This window comes from Lactuca virosa, chromosome 3 (assembly GCF_052849685.1).
Source record: "Lactuca virosa cultivar CGN04683 chromosome 3, Lactuca_virosa_CGN04683_v6, whole genome shotgun sequence".
In the NCBI taxonomy this organism is placed as follows: Eukaryota; Viridiplantae; Streptophyta; class Magnoliopsida; order Asterales; family Asteraceae; genus Lactuca; species Lactuca virosa.
Genome location: NC_136428.1, coordinates 218,168,812 through 218,188,380, shown reverse-complemented (window position 1 = coordinate 218,188,380; position 19,569 = coordinate 218,168,812). Strand labels below are relative to the sequence as shown.

The following is a 19,569-nucleotide window of genomic DNA, read 5'->3' as shown; positions in this document are numbered from 1 at the left end:
CCCTCTAATACAAGAATTACTATGAATACATCAATGAATGAACTAATTTTGGATGAAAAAAATGTTTGTAGCATAGAAGATATTAAAGATTACTATAAAGATTACAATATAATATTTCTCATTTTATATAAAAAAAACCTAAGTTTCATACCAATTAAAATAATTTTGTAGTTTTATTGTGAAACCTAATGAGAGAAGACAAAACACTTATCATCAGAGGTTTCACTAAAATATCCTGTTATATTAAAAAGAAAAATCCCAAATCATCGCATTTTTTGAAAATACATTCCTCATATGCCTATTTTCATGATTGCATAGGGTTGGTCAAATAATTAGTTCACATTAGTTACAAGTAAAACTAATAATCCATCAGGATATAAAACTTTACTACATTAGTTTTGTTTTATGTAACAAAAGAACCATTTTAACAACTTATGGTTTAGAAAAACTTTTTGTTGTTACTCAACAACAAGTATTTAACACTTTTAAGTTTATTTCTATTTTGTTATACCTAGTTATACTAAACTTTGGGATTTGGGATGAGAGTAAGGAATACCTAAGGTATAAAACCACATCCATTCAAAAACCAACATGTATTATTATTCTCTAATGAAGAGATGCTCTGTTTTCAATAGCCTGAATGGTGGCTGTGGCTGTGGCCTCTGTGCTATCATTAATCACAGCCCACAATTCTCTCTCTTTGTCCCTGTTAACCTCCATCGCAGCCGTCTGCAACGTGTCTCCCTGAACACACATTCTGATAAAGCCTGTTCTCTCTCCTTCCTTCCTCCTACATCGAATATAAACTTCAGATACCTCTCCCTCTCTATCTTTCTAATTCTCTCTCTTCTTTCCTCCATAAAACCCCATTTTCATCGTCCCAAATCCCCACTTCACAACCATATTAAAATGGCATCAGATTCCTCCGACCAACGCCGAACAACCACCGCAAAGAACCACCACGTCGGGCTTGGTGCGCCGCCTTCGGAGCCTGAACACCTTCCTTGCCCACGATGTGATTCCACCAATACCAAGTTTTGTTACTACAACAACTATAACTTTTCTCAGCCGCGTCACTTCTGCAAGTCATGTCGACGGTACTGGACACACGGCGGCGCTCTCCGGGACATCCCTGTTGGTGGTGGTACTCGGAAGAATGCTAAACGTGCACGTATCTCCACCGCCACTTCCCATGACAACTCCTCCGTTTCCTCTGGTATAGAATACCACCACATTTCTGCCACCTCCACCACCACATCCGTCGCCTCCATCCCTATCTTGATGTCATTTGCCGGAGATCACGGTGGGTCCGGGCACTGTGGGAGCTTCACGTCGCTTTTGAGTAACACTCAAAGCCCGGGGCTTTATGGGCTTGATCAAGATTTTAGCTTTGGCCTTGGACGAACGATTTGGCCGTTTTCCAGTATTGGAGACGGCGTTGTTGCTGGTAACGCCGGCAGCGGCGGCGGTGGGAATACGTGGCAGATGGACAGTACAGACGGTGGTGGAGATTATTTCGTTTTCCCGGATCTTGCGATTTCCACACCAGGCAATGCCATGAAGTAGAATAGTAGATCAGTTCTAGTTATTAATAGGATATCTCTTATTTTCTGTTTCATATTATATTAATCATTCGAGCAAATGTTCTTCGTATGCAAATGTTGTGAAATTTTATCTACGATTGCGCTTAAAATCAACTAGTATCCATGTCATAATGGTATAAAAATATAACAAATTAAAGACTATATGACATTAGACCAATAATGCCACAAAAGCCGAAGGCAATAAGCCATAAGCTTTAATGCTAGTTTCTAAGTATGTTTTGGATAGAGATGGATTATGCCATGTTTAAGTATTCCCCTTTAAGACCTTTAAGACAGACAGACACGAAGAGATGGATGGTGTGAATTGTGTGACTTTTGGGTTTTGTGACTTGTCAATGTCTCAGTGAGGTTCTAAAATGCTAGTTATTGAAATGTCTTTCGGACTGTGAGTTTACGTTATTTTATTTTTTTTAAACTGATATTACATTACTCCGAAAATTATTGTCCACTTTATTATTTTATTTTAGTTTGTCCCAAAATTATTGTCCACTCACTTTTTCTATATTACCCCTAACATTTAATAAAGTAAACTTGAATAATTACAAACGCATATTTCCCATTGGTTTTAAAAAAGGGCAAGAGGGTCATTTTACTCAAAAAGACAAAATTATTATCCACCTTATTATTTTAGTTTGTCCTAAAATTATTGTCCACTACCAAAAATAGATTACACTTTTTCCATATTACCCCTAACCTTTAATAAAGTAAACTTGAATAATTACAAATGCATATTTCCCATTGGTTTTAAAAAATGGCAAAAGGGTCATTTTACTCAAAAAGACAAAACTAATGATTGTTTTTCTTAATCCATGTGTTTTTTGTCTGTGGACAATAATTTTGGGACGGAGAGAGTATTTTAAAATTTCTGAATTAAAAATTACATAAATGAGAGTCACAAATATTTTAAAAGGGATTATGTCCATAATAGACAAACTTTTGGAGTGTTTTCTAAAATTTAGATATAAAAATCCTCTTTCCATACTTAGACATGCATTCTGCGAACTTAAGCTCCAATAAATCAATGTGTCAAAAACAAAAATAAAAACGGTGAAGAACAATTCCGCAGAGCTGAAGAACAATTCCGTGGAGCTCTCTTCGAGAATGAACTTATGGAGAAATCGATCATTCAATTTTATATATGCCCTTCCGTAGAGCACAAGTTTCCTTGGAGATAGTTCTAAAGAATAATGTGCAGAGTAATTTTTTTTTTTGTCTAAATTTTAGAAAACACCCCTAAAATCTCTCTTCCTAATAAAAACCTCTCTATGGTGCCACATGTCCTTATTATAAACACCCAAAGTACACGTGTCATTTTCTCCATTTTCCTCATAAACTTTTTCCCGCCCAAAGCATCCCTAAAAATTAAACAATAATTCTGAAAGTCAAAAGTTAATATATGTTTCAAAAAGAAATATGTTTCCATATTAAACGAAAAATCTGTTTCCATATTAAACTCCAAATTAAACGAAAAATTCAAACTAAAATATAATCACCTTGCTATAAAATCGACAATGGTTTATTAAAAATAAATTTGTTTCCATATAAAACGAAAATCTATGTTTCTTATAAAAGTTTTACCTCTCATACCTTCTTTGACGAATCCACACATTCTCCTACTAATTAGCAAAATATTTTTCCTTATCGCATAAAATCAGGAATGGTTTTTTATAAAGTTGATCTTTTTCCAAATATATCTGCATGATAATAGTAATTAAATCATTTAAATGAATTACAATATTCAATTACAATATTAACTTCGGTTGTTTTATTCCACCTATAAATACAGAACCCCTAAATTCTTTTCAACCATTTGCCTCTTCTCATTTGCTTCGTATCTGAACTGTAAAACGCTGCAAAGAAGGTAAAACATCCCCAAACAACTATGTTGAATTTTTTTTGTTTATCATTTATTCGTATTCTTATTGTAATTTTGATTACATCTATATTCTTCTCCTTCTGTTATTTTCTATTTTCTGTATATGTTATATTATACAGAAGATATTCAATTTTTTTCCTACGTACACACAAAATGAAGAACTTGATCATATAAATCACCATAAAAGAAACTGAAAACTATACATGTTAATTTGTTATGAATTGAATTTTGAAGTGTCAACTTGTGGATATAAAGGGTAAAAAATTCAAATCTTATACTAAGAACAAACTTTACAACATTATTTACCCTTTATTTTTTAGGTTGGACAATTTTACCCTTTATATATTATTTGGAAATTATATCTTTTAACTTTTCTTAATTAACAATAAGCTTTACAACATTACAATATGTTACATTGTATTAATTCTCTACAGAACATATAAGTGCAGAAAAACATTTTATTTTCGTAGTTTTAAAACTGATTTGGATTGATCAGAAAAGTTAAAACCGAAAATACTCCAAAATTGTCCAAATGCAATCCGAATTTCAATCAAAATAATAAAAACATATAGGAATATGTATGTTTTGTTAGTCAGGTATTTTAATATATATATATATTTTATCAGATTTATATAATTTTGAGTTTTTTCAGTTAAATGGTTCAAATGCAATCTGATTTTGAATCATACCTTATACGAACATCTTGGAATATTTCTGTTAACTTACTCAGAGCTTTGAATTTACATATATTTTTCATCAAATTTATATAATTTTGTGCTTTTTCAGTTACTAAGAACAAACTTTACAACATTATTTATCCTTTATTTTTGAGGTTGGACAATTTTACCCTTTATATATTATTTGGAAATTATATCTTTCAACTTTTCTTAATTAACAATAAGCTTTACAACATTACAATATGTTACATTGTATTGATTCTCTACAGAAGATATAAGTGCAGAAAAACATTTTATTTTCGTAGTTTTAAAACTGATTTGGATTGATCAGCAAAGTTAAAACCGAAAATACTCCAAAATGGTTCAAATGCAATCCGAATTTCAATCAAAATAATAAAAACATATTGGAATATGTGTGTTCTGTTAGTGAGGTATTTTAATTTATATATATTTTCATCAGATTTATATAATTTTGTGTTTTTTCAGTTAAATGGTTCAAATGTAATCTGAATTTGAATCATAATGATACGAACATATTGGAATATTTCTGTTAACTTAGTCAGGGCTTTGAATTTACATATATTTTTCATCAAATTTATATAATTTTGTGTTTTTTCAGTTAAATGGCTACTCCCAATGTCACTTTGATTGCTGATGTAGATGTGCTGAGGGACGATTTGATTGACTCTAAAAGCCCGTGTCATCAACTTGTGGAAACATATGTCATTCTACAACAAGGATGCCATTTGGTCCATTGAATTAATCTTACTTGATGAACAGGTATCTTACACTCTACATATTAATTATTTTTTACAAATACACATTTAAGTACAATTACTTATATAGTTGATGATATATTACTTTTTTATAGGGGAGCAAGATCCAAGCTACTGTTTGGAAAAAAATTCTATATCGATTCAAAAATATATTAAAGGATGGGTCGTCTTTTTACATCACGAGTCCAAGTTTTGCATCACAAAATCCCGGTAGTTTCAAAATAACTCCTCAAGATAAAAAACTAACCTTTGTCCAGAATACTATTCTCAAAGAATGTGTAGAATTTTCTGGATCTAGATTTGGATTTTCATTTGTTGACTATCAAATTGTTCTGTCGTTGCTACATCTTGAAGATATATCTGTTGGTTAGTTAATATTTATTATTTTAATTATAAACTAAAATTTTAATTGGTTTAATTTTTAAATGTTCAAACTTGGATTTGGTAGCAACCAATTTATATTTTTCTTGAATATATATGTGTCTTATTTGCAGGTCAAAATTTTGATAATGGAAAACATGGAAGCTGCACTTCAATCCTCTAAAACAGCCCCTGGACATGTTTGATCCATCACAAATATATTATTAATTTAGAAAATGGTCCATACGTCATTATTTTTTTACATTTTTTGTCTCTTTATTAATAAAGTACACATTAGACATATAAACATTTTAAGGTCATGTTGTTTTTTATGTGTGTGAATATGTGTGTAATTAAATTACATATTAGTGTGTTATACCATCTGAGAAACTTCAGATCCTGAACCATCTGTTTTTCGTTACATACCAGTGTGTTATACGGTTTAAATCTAAAGGGTGCATATGTGCTGGTTATATTCTTAAAATTTTGCTTTTTTGGGCCATTTTCTGCCATTTTTTGTCTTCAAATCTTGCTGTCAAGTGCAAGAAATTGCAATCGAGATTCGTTTTTTGTTCTAAACCATTGCTTTCAATTTCACAGATGGTATCTAGGCACTAATATGAGTTTGTCCTCCGTTTTGCACATATTTAACCCTAATATCTAGCTAATCTTTATAAAAATCGCTATCTAATTTCGGAAGGTATATAAAATTCAATTAAAATTATTTGCTAATATTAATCAGATGCACAAATTTAACCCTAAAATCTTGGAAATTCAAATTTCAAAATTTCAAACTATTACGCACAAAATATGAAAATTATACTTTCAGTAAACTGAAAGTTACCTGATTGTGTCTTCGCTCTTGAAGTATTTCGAGTTACTCCTCATACCATTTCAGTTTTCGATAACTTCTTCATAAGAATCAAATTTCTGCCAAAAACAATCAGGTATAATTTCTTTCAACTAATCTATGTTCTGTTAAAAAAACAATCGTTAACAAAAATTTACATCTTACCTTCAATTGTCGCATCTTCATACCCTATTCGTTCGTACCTTCAATTGTAAAATCGGTATAAGTTTCTACTCCCTTCAAATTTGATTCGATGATTGTATATTCATATCTTCCTTCACGATAGCAATGGACAAACTTTCATATATTTCTGAAATGAATGCCTTCGAAATGTTAATCTTGATTGTGGAGATATCAATTTCGATATTCGATTGTTCTAGGTCTCCGTTTCTATTACAGCAAAAGGGAAAAATGGGGTTTATTACTAATTGATGATTATCTTGTACGTGAGAGAAATAGGGGTTATTACTTATGTGAAGGAATATCGAAATATGTTTATTTTACAAAATTTTTATATCAATAATATTTAAATAGTTTGGATTGGTATGTATCCCATTTATTATTGAAATAACTATACTTTAAATAATTACCTAAGAATTTATATTGATATGTCGTATTTATTAAATTGTAATTTAAATTGACATAATCTATTTAAATTGCCATTTTATATATCATTCTCCACAATTTAATAAATAAATTTGATTTATATATAATTATGTAATTTTATGATTTAGAAATATCATTTATTTCCTATTTGGTTAGTATTCAATTCGTCAAATGAAGTTTATACAAATTATATAAGCTACTAATCGATGTAACATTTACTATCAAATTATTAATTTTGTTTTTCACTGTACTTTTTTATTTTATAAATATCAAACAAGAACATGAATGCAACGGACGCAAGAGAGAGAAGAAGAAACAGAAAGTTATATTTGGATAACAAAAAATCCAAAAAACGTTGTACTACATCATCATCTCATCGTACACCTACCGGACATGCTATAAAATTTTGCCAATACGGTAATCTTCTTGCTTTATTTTGCATTGATAATTATAATATGTATTATTGAAAGATTTTAAATATGTTATTCATTTTTATTTAAAAAATAAAAATAAAAGAAATTAAAGTATATTTAAACTTAACATAAAAAAAATGTCTTTAAGTTGTTTTCTACGATTTTACAGGTTCAAATAGTACTACAGAATCTACAAATGCTAAAGAAAGGAGAAAAATTAGAAAGTTATATTTGAATAATAGAAAATCCAAAATATTACCAAGCACATCAAACCATCAAAATTCATCTATTACATATACTTCTTACATGTCAAATAAAGGTATTTTTAATTGTTTATTTTACAATTGATTTGCAAATATAAAAATTATATTAAATTTGCAAAACTATTAAATTTAGTGTATTTATAATAATTAATATTTTTTTATTATTACTAACCATTTTTCCTAATTATATAACAGATGTCTACAATCATCGTGTTAGATTAATATCTATAGGTAACTATACATACGTTACCTTAAATAAGAAAAATATAAACTCAGCCAAATCATGTGTATATCAACATACAAGTATTCATCATACTTTAAATGGTACGAATTTCTATATATACGAATTTAAAAATATACGTTTCACATTTATATAACTCATAACAATTAATAAGAGCCAAAGACAATCTTTATCAAATGTTGGTTTGTTTCTCAAGGATCCTGTTTTTACACATGACCAATTGTATGTTGCTTTATTCAGAGTTCAAAGTGGAGAGGGATTAAAATTGTTAATTTTAAATAAGGATGATAGACTATAAAATAAAACATCCAATGTTGTGTATAAAGAAGTTTTTAAAAATTTATAAAAACTTTGTATAATTTTATTGTTTATATCAATTTTTGTTTTTGTTTTATTTCAATTTTAATTCAATTCTACAAAAATAATATTTTTCTAACATATCTACAAATGCAGATTGCCGATCGGATATTGAAACCACTATGTTTTCGTAATTTTAACGAATCATCATTTCACTATCACATGACTGATAAAACATCTATATTTATTACTTATTAAAAATTTTATTATGATTCTTCAATTATTAAGTATTATTATAAATAAAATTATTTTTAATTTTCTCATCTGTGGTGTCCATGAGTTATAACCTAGTTTATCTATAGGCTTATAGCCATAATCCTTATTTTAAAATTATCATAAAAAGACAAATAAGACTAACTAGAAAATCCAGCCAAAAATTAAAGTGTTAGACCAAAGTAGCCATGGCGATGGCCATGATTTTCGTAGCATAGATAGATAGACTTGCAAAAAATATCTAATTTATTATTCATTTTAAAGGTGTATTTTCCTTACATGATTCAAGGGGTCGACTAAAAAAGATATTTTTTTACAATATAGACACAGACACAGTAATTAAATTTTGATTTGATTTAAAAAAAACTTGTTTTGATTTGATTTTTTTGTATTTTCTTTGTTTTTTTATTTTGTTTCTTTTGTCTTATATTATCTTTTGTTTTATTATTATTATTATTATTATTATTTTATTTAATTATGTTATTTTGTTTTTAATTATTTGCGTTTTAGAAAATATTTTTTATATATAATGTTATCTTTGATTTACTAATGGTACCATATGTATTTTTTAATAAAAAAATTACGACTATCAATCTGTATGGTTCGGACTATCTCTATTTTATTTTTTAGTTCAAACCATCAATGTTTATTTTTTTTTCTTTCCAAGTATTTCTAAGTTATTTTTCTCGTCCAGACTATCCATTTGTTATTTTTTTCGTTTGTACTATTATCAAATTATTTTTTATTGGAATTATCTTTATATTATATTTTCGGTCAGATTATCATTATGTAGTTTTTTCTCTCGAACTATCAATGGATTACTTTTTCAATCAGACTATCTCTATGTTGATTTCTCGTTTCGTCTATCCATGTGCTATTTTTTTCATTGCGTCTATCCTATGTTATTTTTTTCGTTGGGACTATCCATGTATTATTTTTTCGTTCGGGATAGTCAAAAAGAAAAAGTAACATAAAGTAACACAGTGATAGTTTTATTTAAAATATAAAATATGAATAGTCTGAACGGAAACATAACACGAGATAGTCTGAACGAAAAAATAAGATAAGAATAGTCCGTAAGAAAAAAAACATGGGATAATCCAAGCGAAAAAAGTGATGCAAAGACAGTCGGAACGAAAAAATAATATCGGAATAATACAAACTAAAGATAATACATGGATTGATCGAATGATAAAAGTAATGCAATGATAGTCTGAATATAAAAAACACGAAATAGTCCGAAAGAACAATAAAAATATATTTTCAATATTAATAATATGTATTTATTTAAATATCTAAAACCGAAAAAAAAAAAACAAAAAAATACACCTAAAAAACAAAATCATGTCAACGGAGTAAACTAAACAATGGGGGGGGGGGGGGGGGGATGAGAAAAATTCCCCTTATTTTAAAGGTTGCTTTTTTACTAAAACTACTAATCAAGATAACATAGTTTGTGCCCTTTATTTAATAAAATAAAAAAAATGGTTTTTCTATTGTTTTTACATTAGATTTTTACATAATACTTTGTATAAGAAAATGATATAAAATTAATATAATCTATGTTATGATTTTTGGGGCGTTACAAGTTGGTATCAGAGTCTTGGTTTGAGGGTTCAGACATACTCTCGGGTGTGTCTGAACTCAAACTGAGGATTTGGTAAAGTTTTCAAAAGGAAAAGTATTTTAAGAAAAGATTTTTCTAAGATAAGAAAAGGTGTGGTGCATGCAATCAGCCGAACTCAAGTAAGTTTTCCCAAAATATCCATACATGCTATTTGATATGACTTGATTTATGAATCTGTGAATCACATACTAGTTAGGGCTAATGATCTGCTCAGTTTTTTGCATGATCGAATGTTAGGAGAGATGCATTTGTATGTCTATTGTATGAGCTGGTAGACTTGCATGCTAGAGTTTATTACTTCGAGATAGATTGGCCTGATATATGATGCCTTGTTGCATTAGGCGTATTGGATGTTAAGTTGAGATGGGAATATCTATTGGAATCAGTAATTGCTAAGTGTATGCTTTAAAAATTGTATACGGTTAGGATCTTATAGCCTTAGAATAATTGATTTGACCTTATTTCATGTTCCTTTTCTGGTTGTGGTTCTAGGGTAGAGTCTGTTATTCGACAGTCTATTTGATCCTGTTCTGTGTATAATTTGCATGCATAAGGCAGCCGACAGTAAGGGTGAAAGTTCTAGCATAAGTTGTGGTGTGTGAGTTTGAATGCTCGAGATTATTGTATAGATTAGAGTGTTACTACATGAATGTTGCTTGCTTTGTGCTTTGTGGAACTCGTGGATGATGGGAGTCAGCTACTAAGTGAATATGATGATATTCATGAGGTGGATGACTGGCATTATGAGGAGTTCTTCAGCAGCTGATGGCAGGGTAAGGACGGGAACCTAGGGGAGCCTAGGAGGTGCTTCGGTGGGTTTTGTGTTGCTGTTATGTGAATATTTGGTGCATTAGTGGAGTAAGTGACTTAGAGGATTCAGGATAATTCCTGAGGAAAGTATAGATAGGTGTGGAAGGTAGTATTGGGCTCGTACTACTGAAATCACAGGATCCATACTCGACTCGGGGAGAGTCTTGGAGAATCAAAGAAACTTGGAGAAGAGGATTCTTGAGTATGTTATGATCATCTGCATGATTGTATTTCAGTTTGGTGATGAGCTTCCATGAAGGAGGTTTAGGTTCCGGTTTCGGCTCAGGTAAGAGTACTGAGCCAATTAGCGAGCAGATGCAGAAATTCATCTCGTCGGAGATTACCCGTGATGTTTTGAAGAAGATTCCTGTGATCGTTGGTTCAGGCAAGGAAGGGTTTTTGGAGATCTTGGAGGAGCACTTGGGAGCGTTCCGTGCTGAAGTTATGGCTATCGTTTAAACTCGCATTCTTTCTTTCTGGGAGTCCTGTGCTCGTGGAACTCCTGTGTTTCATGGGGAAAGGGGACCCCATTGTCAGTAGGAGGTGGTTAGCGAATATGGCTAACGCATTCAGGACTAGTCTCTGCCCTGAGGAGGCGAAGGTGAGGAATGTTTCTTGCCTATTGAAGAGCAGAGCGCGAGATTGATGGGAAAAGGTTGGTAATGAGTTGGGCGATGATGTTGTTGATGCTATGTCATGGGATGACTTCTCGATCAGCTTCTGAGCTGAGTTTGCACCGGTGATTGAGGTACAATAGTTGGCGTGAGACTTCTGGATCTCCACCGGACTACCGAGACTGTGGCAGAGATCACTACCAAGTTACTGGAGAGGGTTTTATTGGTGCCGCAGTATGTAGCAGATGAGGAAATGAAGAAGATAAGGTATCATGATGTGCCGCGAGATGATTTCAGAGGTATGGGTTGCTTCAAGTGCAGCAGGATTGATCATGACGGTAGGGATTGTCCTCGGGGGGCAAGGCCGATATGTTTTCCCTGCAACCAAGTGGGCCATAAGATGGTCGTCTGTACGATGAGAAGGGGAGGAGCAGTGGGTGCACCTGCTTTGGCTATTTTTGCGGGTCTATGATGGTTGTAAGGATAGGCCAGGAGCCCCAGCAGAGAGGAGCCGATCATTTTAGTGTCAACTAGGGTAGGCTCGTGCTCCAACAGGTGATTTTGCGGGTATGTTATCTTTTGCGTTTTCTTCAGTTGTTATCAGTATTTATGTGCCTCAAATTATTTTGGGTAAGCACTATCTTTGGTTTAGTTCTTTGTTATTCATGGGTTATTTAGGGGTTGTATCTCGTGTAGCGGGTCCCAAGGTGTTCAATTGTTATTTTAGTTTTGGTCGAGATCGGTTCAGGGGTATTGTATGGAAGGTATTTGGTCAGGATTATGCGGGTTGGATTTTTCGTAATCGGCAGGGTTCAACGGTTTTTGTATTTTGTTCCGTTAGGAGCGGCAGTTGCATATGGAAGAACTAATGGGTTCAAATGCTACCGCTGTTAAGAGAGGAGTTGCATGAGTTGTTTGGTCATCGGAATGACAGGGGAGTTTCATATTTGATCAGGTTACAGTCGATTAGGATTCAGGGATTCTTCGAGAATGGGAGTGGGGCTGAAGATTTGTCGGTTCAGGGCAAGGGTGATGGTTTTAGTCGCAAGCGTAAGAATTCAAGAATTGGTATCATGGGAGGTGATTTGGAATATCAGACTGGTTAAGGTTCCAAGAATATTCTTCAGGGTTTCAGGAAGCGGTCGACCAAAGAGTTTGGCTAGCAATGGAACGCTGATTTGGTTCAGCACAGGGAATAGGCAGTTTATGCTATTTGAGGGAGATGGATCGGAGATCCATAAGGATTAAGAGGTGAGAAATCTTCGTCGAGTCTAAGTGGGGGAGAAGTAAGTGGTTGTTCAGATTGAGGTTTGTGTTGTTAGGAGTTCAGGAAACTCCCAGCCGCGGGTCGGCATCTCCATTGTTATCATAGTAGGTTGTGGGATTTGAATGTGTAACCAAACTTCTGGTTGGTTGCAGGATTAAACTCAAGATGCATGACACTTGGACATCAGACCATGTGGAGGAGCCCATGACATTCCAGGTCAAAATCAAGGTTGGTTGGAAATGTTGTAAGACTGCGATGAGATTGTAGCATTCATCAGCTCGAGGTAGACTATTATTAGGTTTGGTCATGAACATGGAATAGGAATCAGTTCGTGCCTTGGGAACGCCGACCAGGGTTGTCAAGGAATTATCCTCTGTTCTAGGTTGAGGATCATTGGGGTCCAAGGCAGGGCCGAGTCTGAGTGGCCCTTGATGGTCGGGGCCCGTGAGCGGCGCCTGTGTGTTTATGGAAATTCAGGTGGGGCCTGGTAGAGACCATTGGGTCACGGTTTGGATTCTGAGTTGCAGGATCAAGTGGGAGGTCGTATGTGACGCAGAGGGTTTATAGGCTGGGTAGCCATGTTATTTAGTCTTCTGGGAACCTGGTGGTTGGACCAAGTGTGAGACTGGTAGTCTCAGAGAGGGTTTGGGAATATTATTTATGTCTCGGTCTAGTGATGGGTTGTCAGGAATCAGAAGGTTTTGAGTATAGTTCAAGTGCAGATTTGTGAATCTCGGGTTATGAGTGAAGTACCGAATTGGTTTTGGGTAAGATCTCGAGTCGGGTATCGCGCGTGTTTTGTGTCGGGTTTTTCGTTGCAGTGGAGTAAGAATTTGGGTCATCTATATGCCAAGGGCATCAATCGCAGGGTTCAAAGGTAATGAATGGGTTTAGTTTGGATGGAAAATTGAGCCATTGTGTTGTGCCTTGGGTTGGTCCTGTCTATGGAGGAGCCACGGCGTATTCAGAATTGGGAGAAGGTAGGCTATTGGAGACCGGGCAAGATATGAGACTGCAGTGGGTCTTGTATCATTCAATCTTTTAGTAGAGGATTTGGTGACAATGTGTTTGTGGGCAAGTTTTTTCAGTCAGGATTCTCTTTCACGAGTCGCATGGGGCTGCTGCGTATGGGTGTCTTTTGACTTCGTAATCGAGTAGGCGTCCGGTGTTTCGGGTAGTTGGCAGACAAGTTGGGACCAGGTAGGTCTCGGTTGATTTTGGAAAGTAGATAAGTGGCAAAAAGGTGAGACGAAGTGGTTTTAGTGATTTGGGATTTGTGTGTGGAGTCGATGTATTTGGGGTATATGATAAGCCGCTTGCAGGGGATTAAATAATCTCAGAGTGGTTGATTTGACTCTGTTGCGCAACTCTCGTCTGAGTCTAACCATTGCATGGATGAATCTCCCACTCGAAGGATTATATGAGCCTTCTGTTGAGTATAAGTGTTCTGTAGCTGTATATGACCAGTGATTTTGTCCCTTTGAAAGCATCAAGAAAATCTGGGTTGGAAGTATTTTGTCTAGTCTGGTCTTGTTATGGAAATGGTTGATAACGGTTTGGAGGGGGTGAGCTGTCATGAAGTCAGATCAATTTGAGATTGCGGGTATCAGGAAAAGTAAAGGTGGTTTTTCTGCAAGAGTTTAAGGTTCATTCGGCTAGGGTTGACTTCAGTTGCCTTGGGAAGACTATAGTATTTTTGGGTTGTGAAGATGAGTCCTTATGGGGACAGTTTTGTTTGGTGTTATCTATCATGGAGTCCGACATTGTGCAGGGTTTTCACATTCAGGTATAACGGTTGGGTATCTTCTATATTGCATTTGACAGCGGTATGGGCGGCTGATTATCTGAGCGGGGTGACTTCCCTAGTCTTTTTGGGGTTCAGGGAGTTCAGTCAGGGTTGCTAGTTCGGTAGGCGAGATTGTAGGGAATGGTTTCGAGGACGAAATCTAATTTAAGTGGGGGAGAGTTGTAACACCCGGAATCTAGAAGAACAATTATGGAAATAAATTCCCTTTCATAGGGACCAACACGCCGAGTTGATGAAAGGGAAACTCGGCGTGTTGGAGGCTTTTGGGACGCGCATTTTTATGGACCAACTTGGCAAGTTGGTGAAGGGAACTCGACGAGTTAGGCTGATTGAGAAACCCTAATTTCCAGGGTGTTGCACCCTATTTAAAGGCCTCAAGTCCCTTGGTTGGCCTCCTTACCAGCCTCCTCTGTCCAGAAAACCCTAATGGCGTGTATCACCTTCTCTTGTGAGTGTGTGTGAGCTTGTAGAGGGTCTTGAGTGTTGATATTTTGTGCTATTTTGAAGAAGCTTTGAAGTTGGAGGTGTAAATCTTGGAGGGAAGACTTAGATCCAGAATTTCCCCACTTATCGAAGTCCTTTGGAGGTATCAAGCTTAAACCTTGCTTTTTTTTATTGTTTAGATCTGTTTGTTTTGGGATTTTATATTGATTTTGGGCTCATGGTTGGGTTGTTCAAGAAGTTGAGTGTTCCAGGGGTTATCATGTTAGATCTGGCCCTTGTATGGCCTCATTTGGCTTAAAGTTGCAAACTTTACTAGGTTCTAGGTCCCATTAATGCAATAAGTCCCTTGTTAAGCCCTTGTCAAGCCTTAGGACTTCTTTTTAGCATGTATGGACAGTTGGAAACTTTACGTGATTGTCCAGCCTTTGAATGCTAGATCTGCATTTTGGGTTTATGTCCTTGAAGATTAAGGGCTTAATGGGTCAAGCCTCACTCTAATGAGTCTAGGGTTTGGGTTTGACTCATTTTGGTGGTTCCTAAGGGTAAAGTTGGAAATTTTACCCTTCTAGACATCATTTTGAAGAAGATATGAGATTTAGAATTCCTAGATTCGATGGAAGCAACTTAATGCATTAAGTTGTCGGATTTCTGGTTAACTCGGCGAGTTCATTAGTGAACTCGGCGAGTTGATAGGATTTTTCCCGATCTGTGCAGTTAATGGAGAAACTCGACGAGTTGAAGGACAACTCGGCGAGTTGGGTCAACTAGGGTCGTTGACTTTGACTTTTGACTTATGTCTTTGAACAAGTTTGTCCCAAGGGGTAATTGAGGTAATTTGAATTGTAATTAAGGGAATTATGGGCTTAGGATAAGTCCCGTATGGGGTCGGGCCCAATTTGTAAAATTGGGCCATTAGTGGGCTTTTATAGATCTAGTAGTTTCTGGTATTTTGGGCTTGAGTTATTAATGGGCCATCGGGATACAAAGTGTTTGGACTAGAAAGATTGGTTGGGCCTTTAGGCAAGGCCATGTAAGGAGTTTGGTCCAAATTTGGAAAATTGGTCCATTGGTTGATTACTGGGCCTTTGGGCCTTTCAGATTGTAGTTTGGGTCATAGATTTGGACAAGGCTAGGTTAGGGGTAAAATGGTCCTTTTACCCCATGTATGGAGTTGTGGTTATGGATTGGAGTCCAATTGCTAATTGGGTGTATTATTGGTATTGATAATTCGGGAAGCTGTCGGGGCAGCAGCTAGGGATTCTTTCAGTGAGTTTCTGCAGTGCAAGGTGAGTTTTCTCACTATATCCACGGGTCGAAGGCACCAATGCCGGCCCATTAAGTGTTATGTGGCATGTTATTTGTCTCTGTGATACTTGCATGGAAGAACCCGGGGGGAGCTCATGACATTTGGATATTAGACCATGGGGGGAGTCCATGGCATTCCAGGTAAAGACCATGGGGGGGGGGGCATGGCATATCAGATAAAGACCATGGGGGGAGCCCATGGAAACTATATATACGTTGCATGATATTCTGTGGTTGTATGTTGTGTGGTATTTTGGGGAACTCACTAAGCTTTGTGCTTACGATTTTCAGTTTATGTTTCATGTACTCCGGTTTTCAAATGAAGGAGCTCGGGGCGATTGCAGTGCACACACCACATGTTTCCGCATTCTGTGAATTACTCTGATTCGATGATGTTTTGCTAAATTTTGGTTACCTTGAGTTTATGGGAATAATATGTATTAGCAATTTATTAATCTAAAAACAAAAATTTTTATGTCATGATTTTTGGGACGTTATAAACAACGCCAAAGAATCATCCAAGGGAATCTTGTATCTTGACCTCATTCAAGATATTGTTAATTCATGTAAGAGAGTTTAAAACTTTCAACATTCATATTTATCTATCTCTATAGATTTTACATTCCAAGAATGTATCTTGTCATTCCTAAGTCTTTCATTTTAGAAATACTTTCCGAGTCAATGTGAAAACGACCTTGCATAGTCGGAATGTTATTTAAAATGACTAAATATGTCTCATTCCTACAAGATTAGGAATATCAATATCCTCCCACTAGTTCTTTGTAAACACACACACACACGTTTCTTTCATTTTGATATAAAAGCATACCTTGTATCTCTATATTAAATTGACTATTCCAACCTTGAGATGTTTACTTTATATCCACAACTGGATCTTAAGCCTTACACATTTGGTTAGGATAACGTAGATTAAGAACACCTCCAGGCTAAGCTACATAGATATCTTCTAGTAAATTTCTATTAAGAAAAGCGGTCTTTCTTGAAATCTATTTGCTATATCTCATATTAAGAATATGAAGTTATAGTAAATAATATCATTGTTGATCTAATCATAGCTACTTGTGAAAAGGTTTTGATCACAGTCAATGTCATGAGAATGATAAGGACCATAGTCAATGACATGAGTATGAGAAAATCCTTATATAACAAGTATTACTAAATGTGTGTGTGTGTATATATATATATATATATATATATATATATATATATATATATATATCCATGTATATATGCTTTCTAGAAGAATCTCTTATTCCTTTTAGCCTTGTTGTAGAGAAGTAGACTAATCAAGCCCATACTTGATTATTAAACATGGATTACATCTAAATGTTCGTGACTCTAAGTCATTTGTCAGACTCAAGATCTAATATAAAGTATTTTTCCGGTGAGTGCCCGTGTGCCCTCGTGCGCTCCAACTTCCCCTTCATGGCTTTTCTCCCGGAGTATTTTCCCTTTGGATTTTGATACACATTTAAGCCACGGTGCCAAGTATCCCCCTTTTATAGTTGCCCATCTCTTACAGCAAACAGTGGTGCCTTGATCTTGATTTTCGTAGCTTCTGTGGGATCTTCTGGAAGTATCCCATGCAACAAATAATATGTGAAAGGTAGGGTCCAATCTGGCATTGTTGTTATAACATCGACTTATTTGTTATCAATGCTTCTTTCTGGGAGAATTTTCACGAGGACCTTCTTGGTTAGGTGATCAAATGATGTCGAGGCCAGCTTGCTAAGAGCGTTCGCCCTCACATTTTCTCCCTGGGGGATCTACTTAATCGAGAAGCTCTTGAATGATTGCGCTAGCTTTCGCACTGTGTTAAGATACCTCTGAATCCTTTGATCTTTGGCGTTGTACGTAACATTAACCTGGTTGGTAATGAGGAGGGAGTTACCGAGGGCCGCAAGATATTTTGATCCAACTTCTCGAGCTAGCCAAAGACCCGTTAAGAGCGCTTCATATTTGACCTCGTTATTGGAAACCTGGAAATTGAAACGTAAAGCGTACGTGATTTCGTCGCCATTGAGGTTCTTGAGGATTAATCCTGCTCCTGACCCCTCTTTGCTTGCAACTCCATTGGTATATAATTCCCATACATCTCGACTCGCCTCCGACTCTAAGGGATCTATTGGGAGGACCCTTGGGACATTCTTGAGCGTGCGGGGATCTCGAACAAGAAGTCTACTAGTTCTTGGGCTTTGATGCTGGTGTGTGATCGATACTCTATATCGTGCTCGCCTAGCTCGATCGCCCATTTCGCTAGACGTCCTGACTTTTCTGGCCTTAACAAGATTTGCTTTATCGGGTACCCGGTTAAAACCTTGATCTTGTGAGCTTGAAAATAACGTTTGAGTCGTCTGGCTGCATAGATTAATGCAAGAACAAGCTTTTCTAGGATTGGGTAATTGAGCTCGGGGACCTGTAATGCTCTCCTCACAAAGTGTATTGGTAACTGTTTCTTGTCTCTCTCAACGGTTAAGACTGATGATATGGATTCGTCGGACGCTGCCAAATACATCTGCAAAGTTTCTCCCAATATGGGGGCTCGGTATAGCTGGGCGCTGGTGCAAGTCTTCTTTCATATGACGTAGAGCCTTGTTGGCTTCGGGTGTCCATTTGAATTGGTTCTTATCGATGCACCCTTTCCAAGCTTGGAAAAGAGGGAGGGCTTTCTCGGCTGACTTGGTAATGAACCTAACAAGTGCTGTTAGTCTCCCATTGATCTCTTGCACCCCTTTGAGGTTGTGAGGAGTTTTAGAGTCAAGGAACTATTGTATTTTTTTTCCTGGTAATGAACGTAACAATTCCCTCGTTGGTTATCTGATAGGCCACGAACCGAACTTCTTTCATCCTGAAGGTGCATTTGCATAGGTTGAGTTTCATCCGTGCCTTCGTCAAGGTTTGAAAAGTTTCCTTGATATCGTGGAACAGTGCTGCTTTGTCATGGCTCTTGATGACCATATCATGGACGTATACCTCAACATTCCTGCCAATTTGGTCTGAAAACACTTTGTCTCTCAGGCGCTGGTAAGTTTCCCTGACGTTCTTGAGACCAAACGACATTTTTCGGTAGCAGAAGGTGCCACGATCGGTATGAAAAGACGTTTTCTGCTCTTCTTTTTTCATTTGAACTTGGAGATAGCCCTTATAGGCATCGAGAAAGCACTTGAAATGGAATCCTTCTAAAGATTCGACCTTTTGATCTATCTTCGAGAGGGGGTAATGATCCTTTGGGTAAGCATTGTTCAAGTCGGAGTCGTCAATGCACATCCGCCACGATCCATCTTGCTTTCTTATCATTACTGGGTTAGCTCTCCAGGTTGGAAAAATTGTCTCCCGGAGGATGCCTGCATCCACCAGATTTGCCACCTCTGCACTGGTTTCCATGCTTCTATCACCCGCTTTCCCTTCTTTTTTTGTTTGATAGGGTTCTCCCCAGAA

At 35.7% G+C, this 19,569-nt stretch overlaps 1 protein-coding gene across 1 annotated transcript; it reads left to right on the top strand.

Moving 5' to 3' along the window:
- The first annotated feature begins 626 nt into the window (after positions 1 to 626).
- Positions 627 to 1,651, top strand: OBP1 (OBF binding protein 1). Its single transcript, XM_079081849.1, has one exon. It carries the CDS (start codon positions 910 to 912, stop codon positions 1,564 to 1,566), a length of 657 nt encoding a protein of 218 aa, XP_078937975.1. The 5' UTR covers positions 627 to 909; the 3' UTR covers positions 1,567 to 1,651.
- Positions 1,652 to 19,569: the final 17,918 nt, after the last annotated feature.

Excerpts from the sequence above, each read along its gene's own strand:
- OBP1 (XM_079081849.1), top strand. The coding sequence starts at position 910 with ATGGCATCAGATTCCTCCGACCAACGCCGAACAACCACCGCAAAGAAC.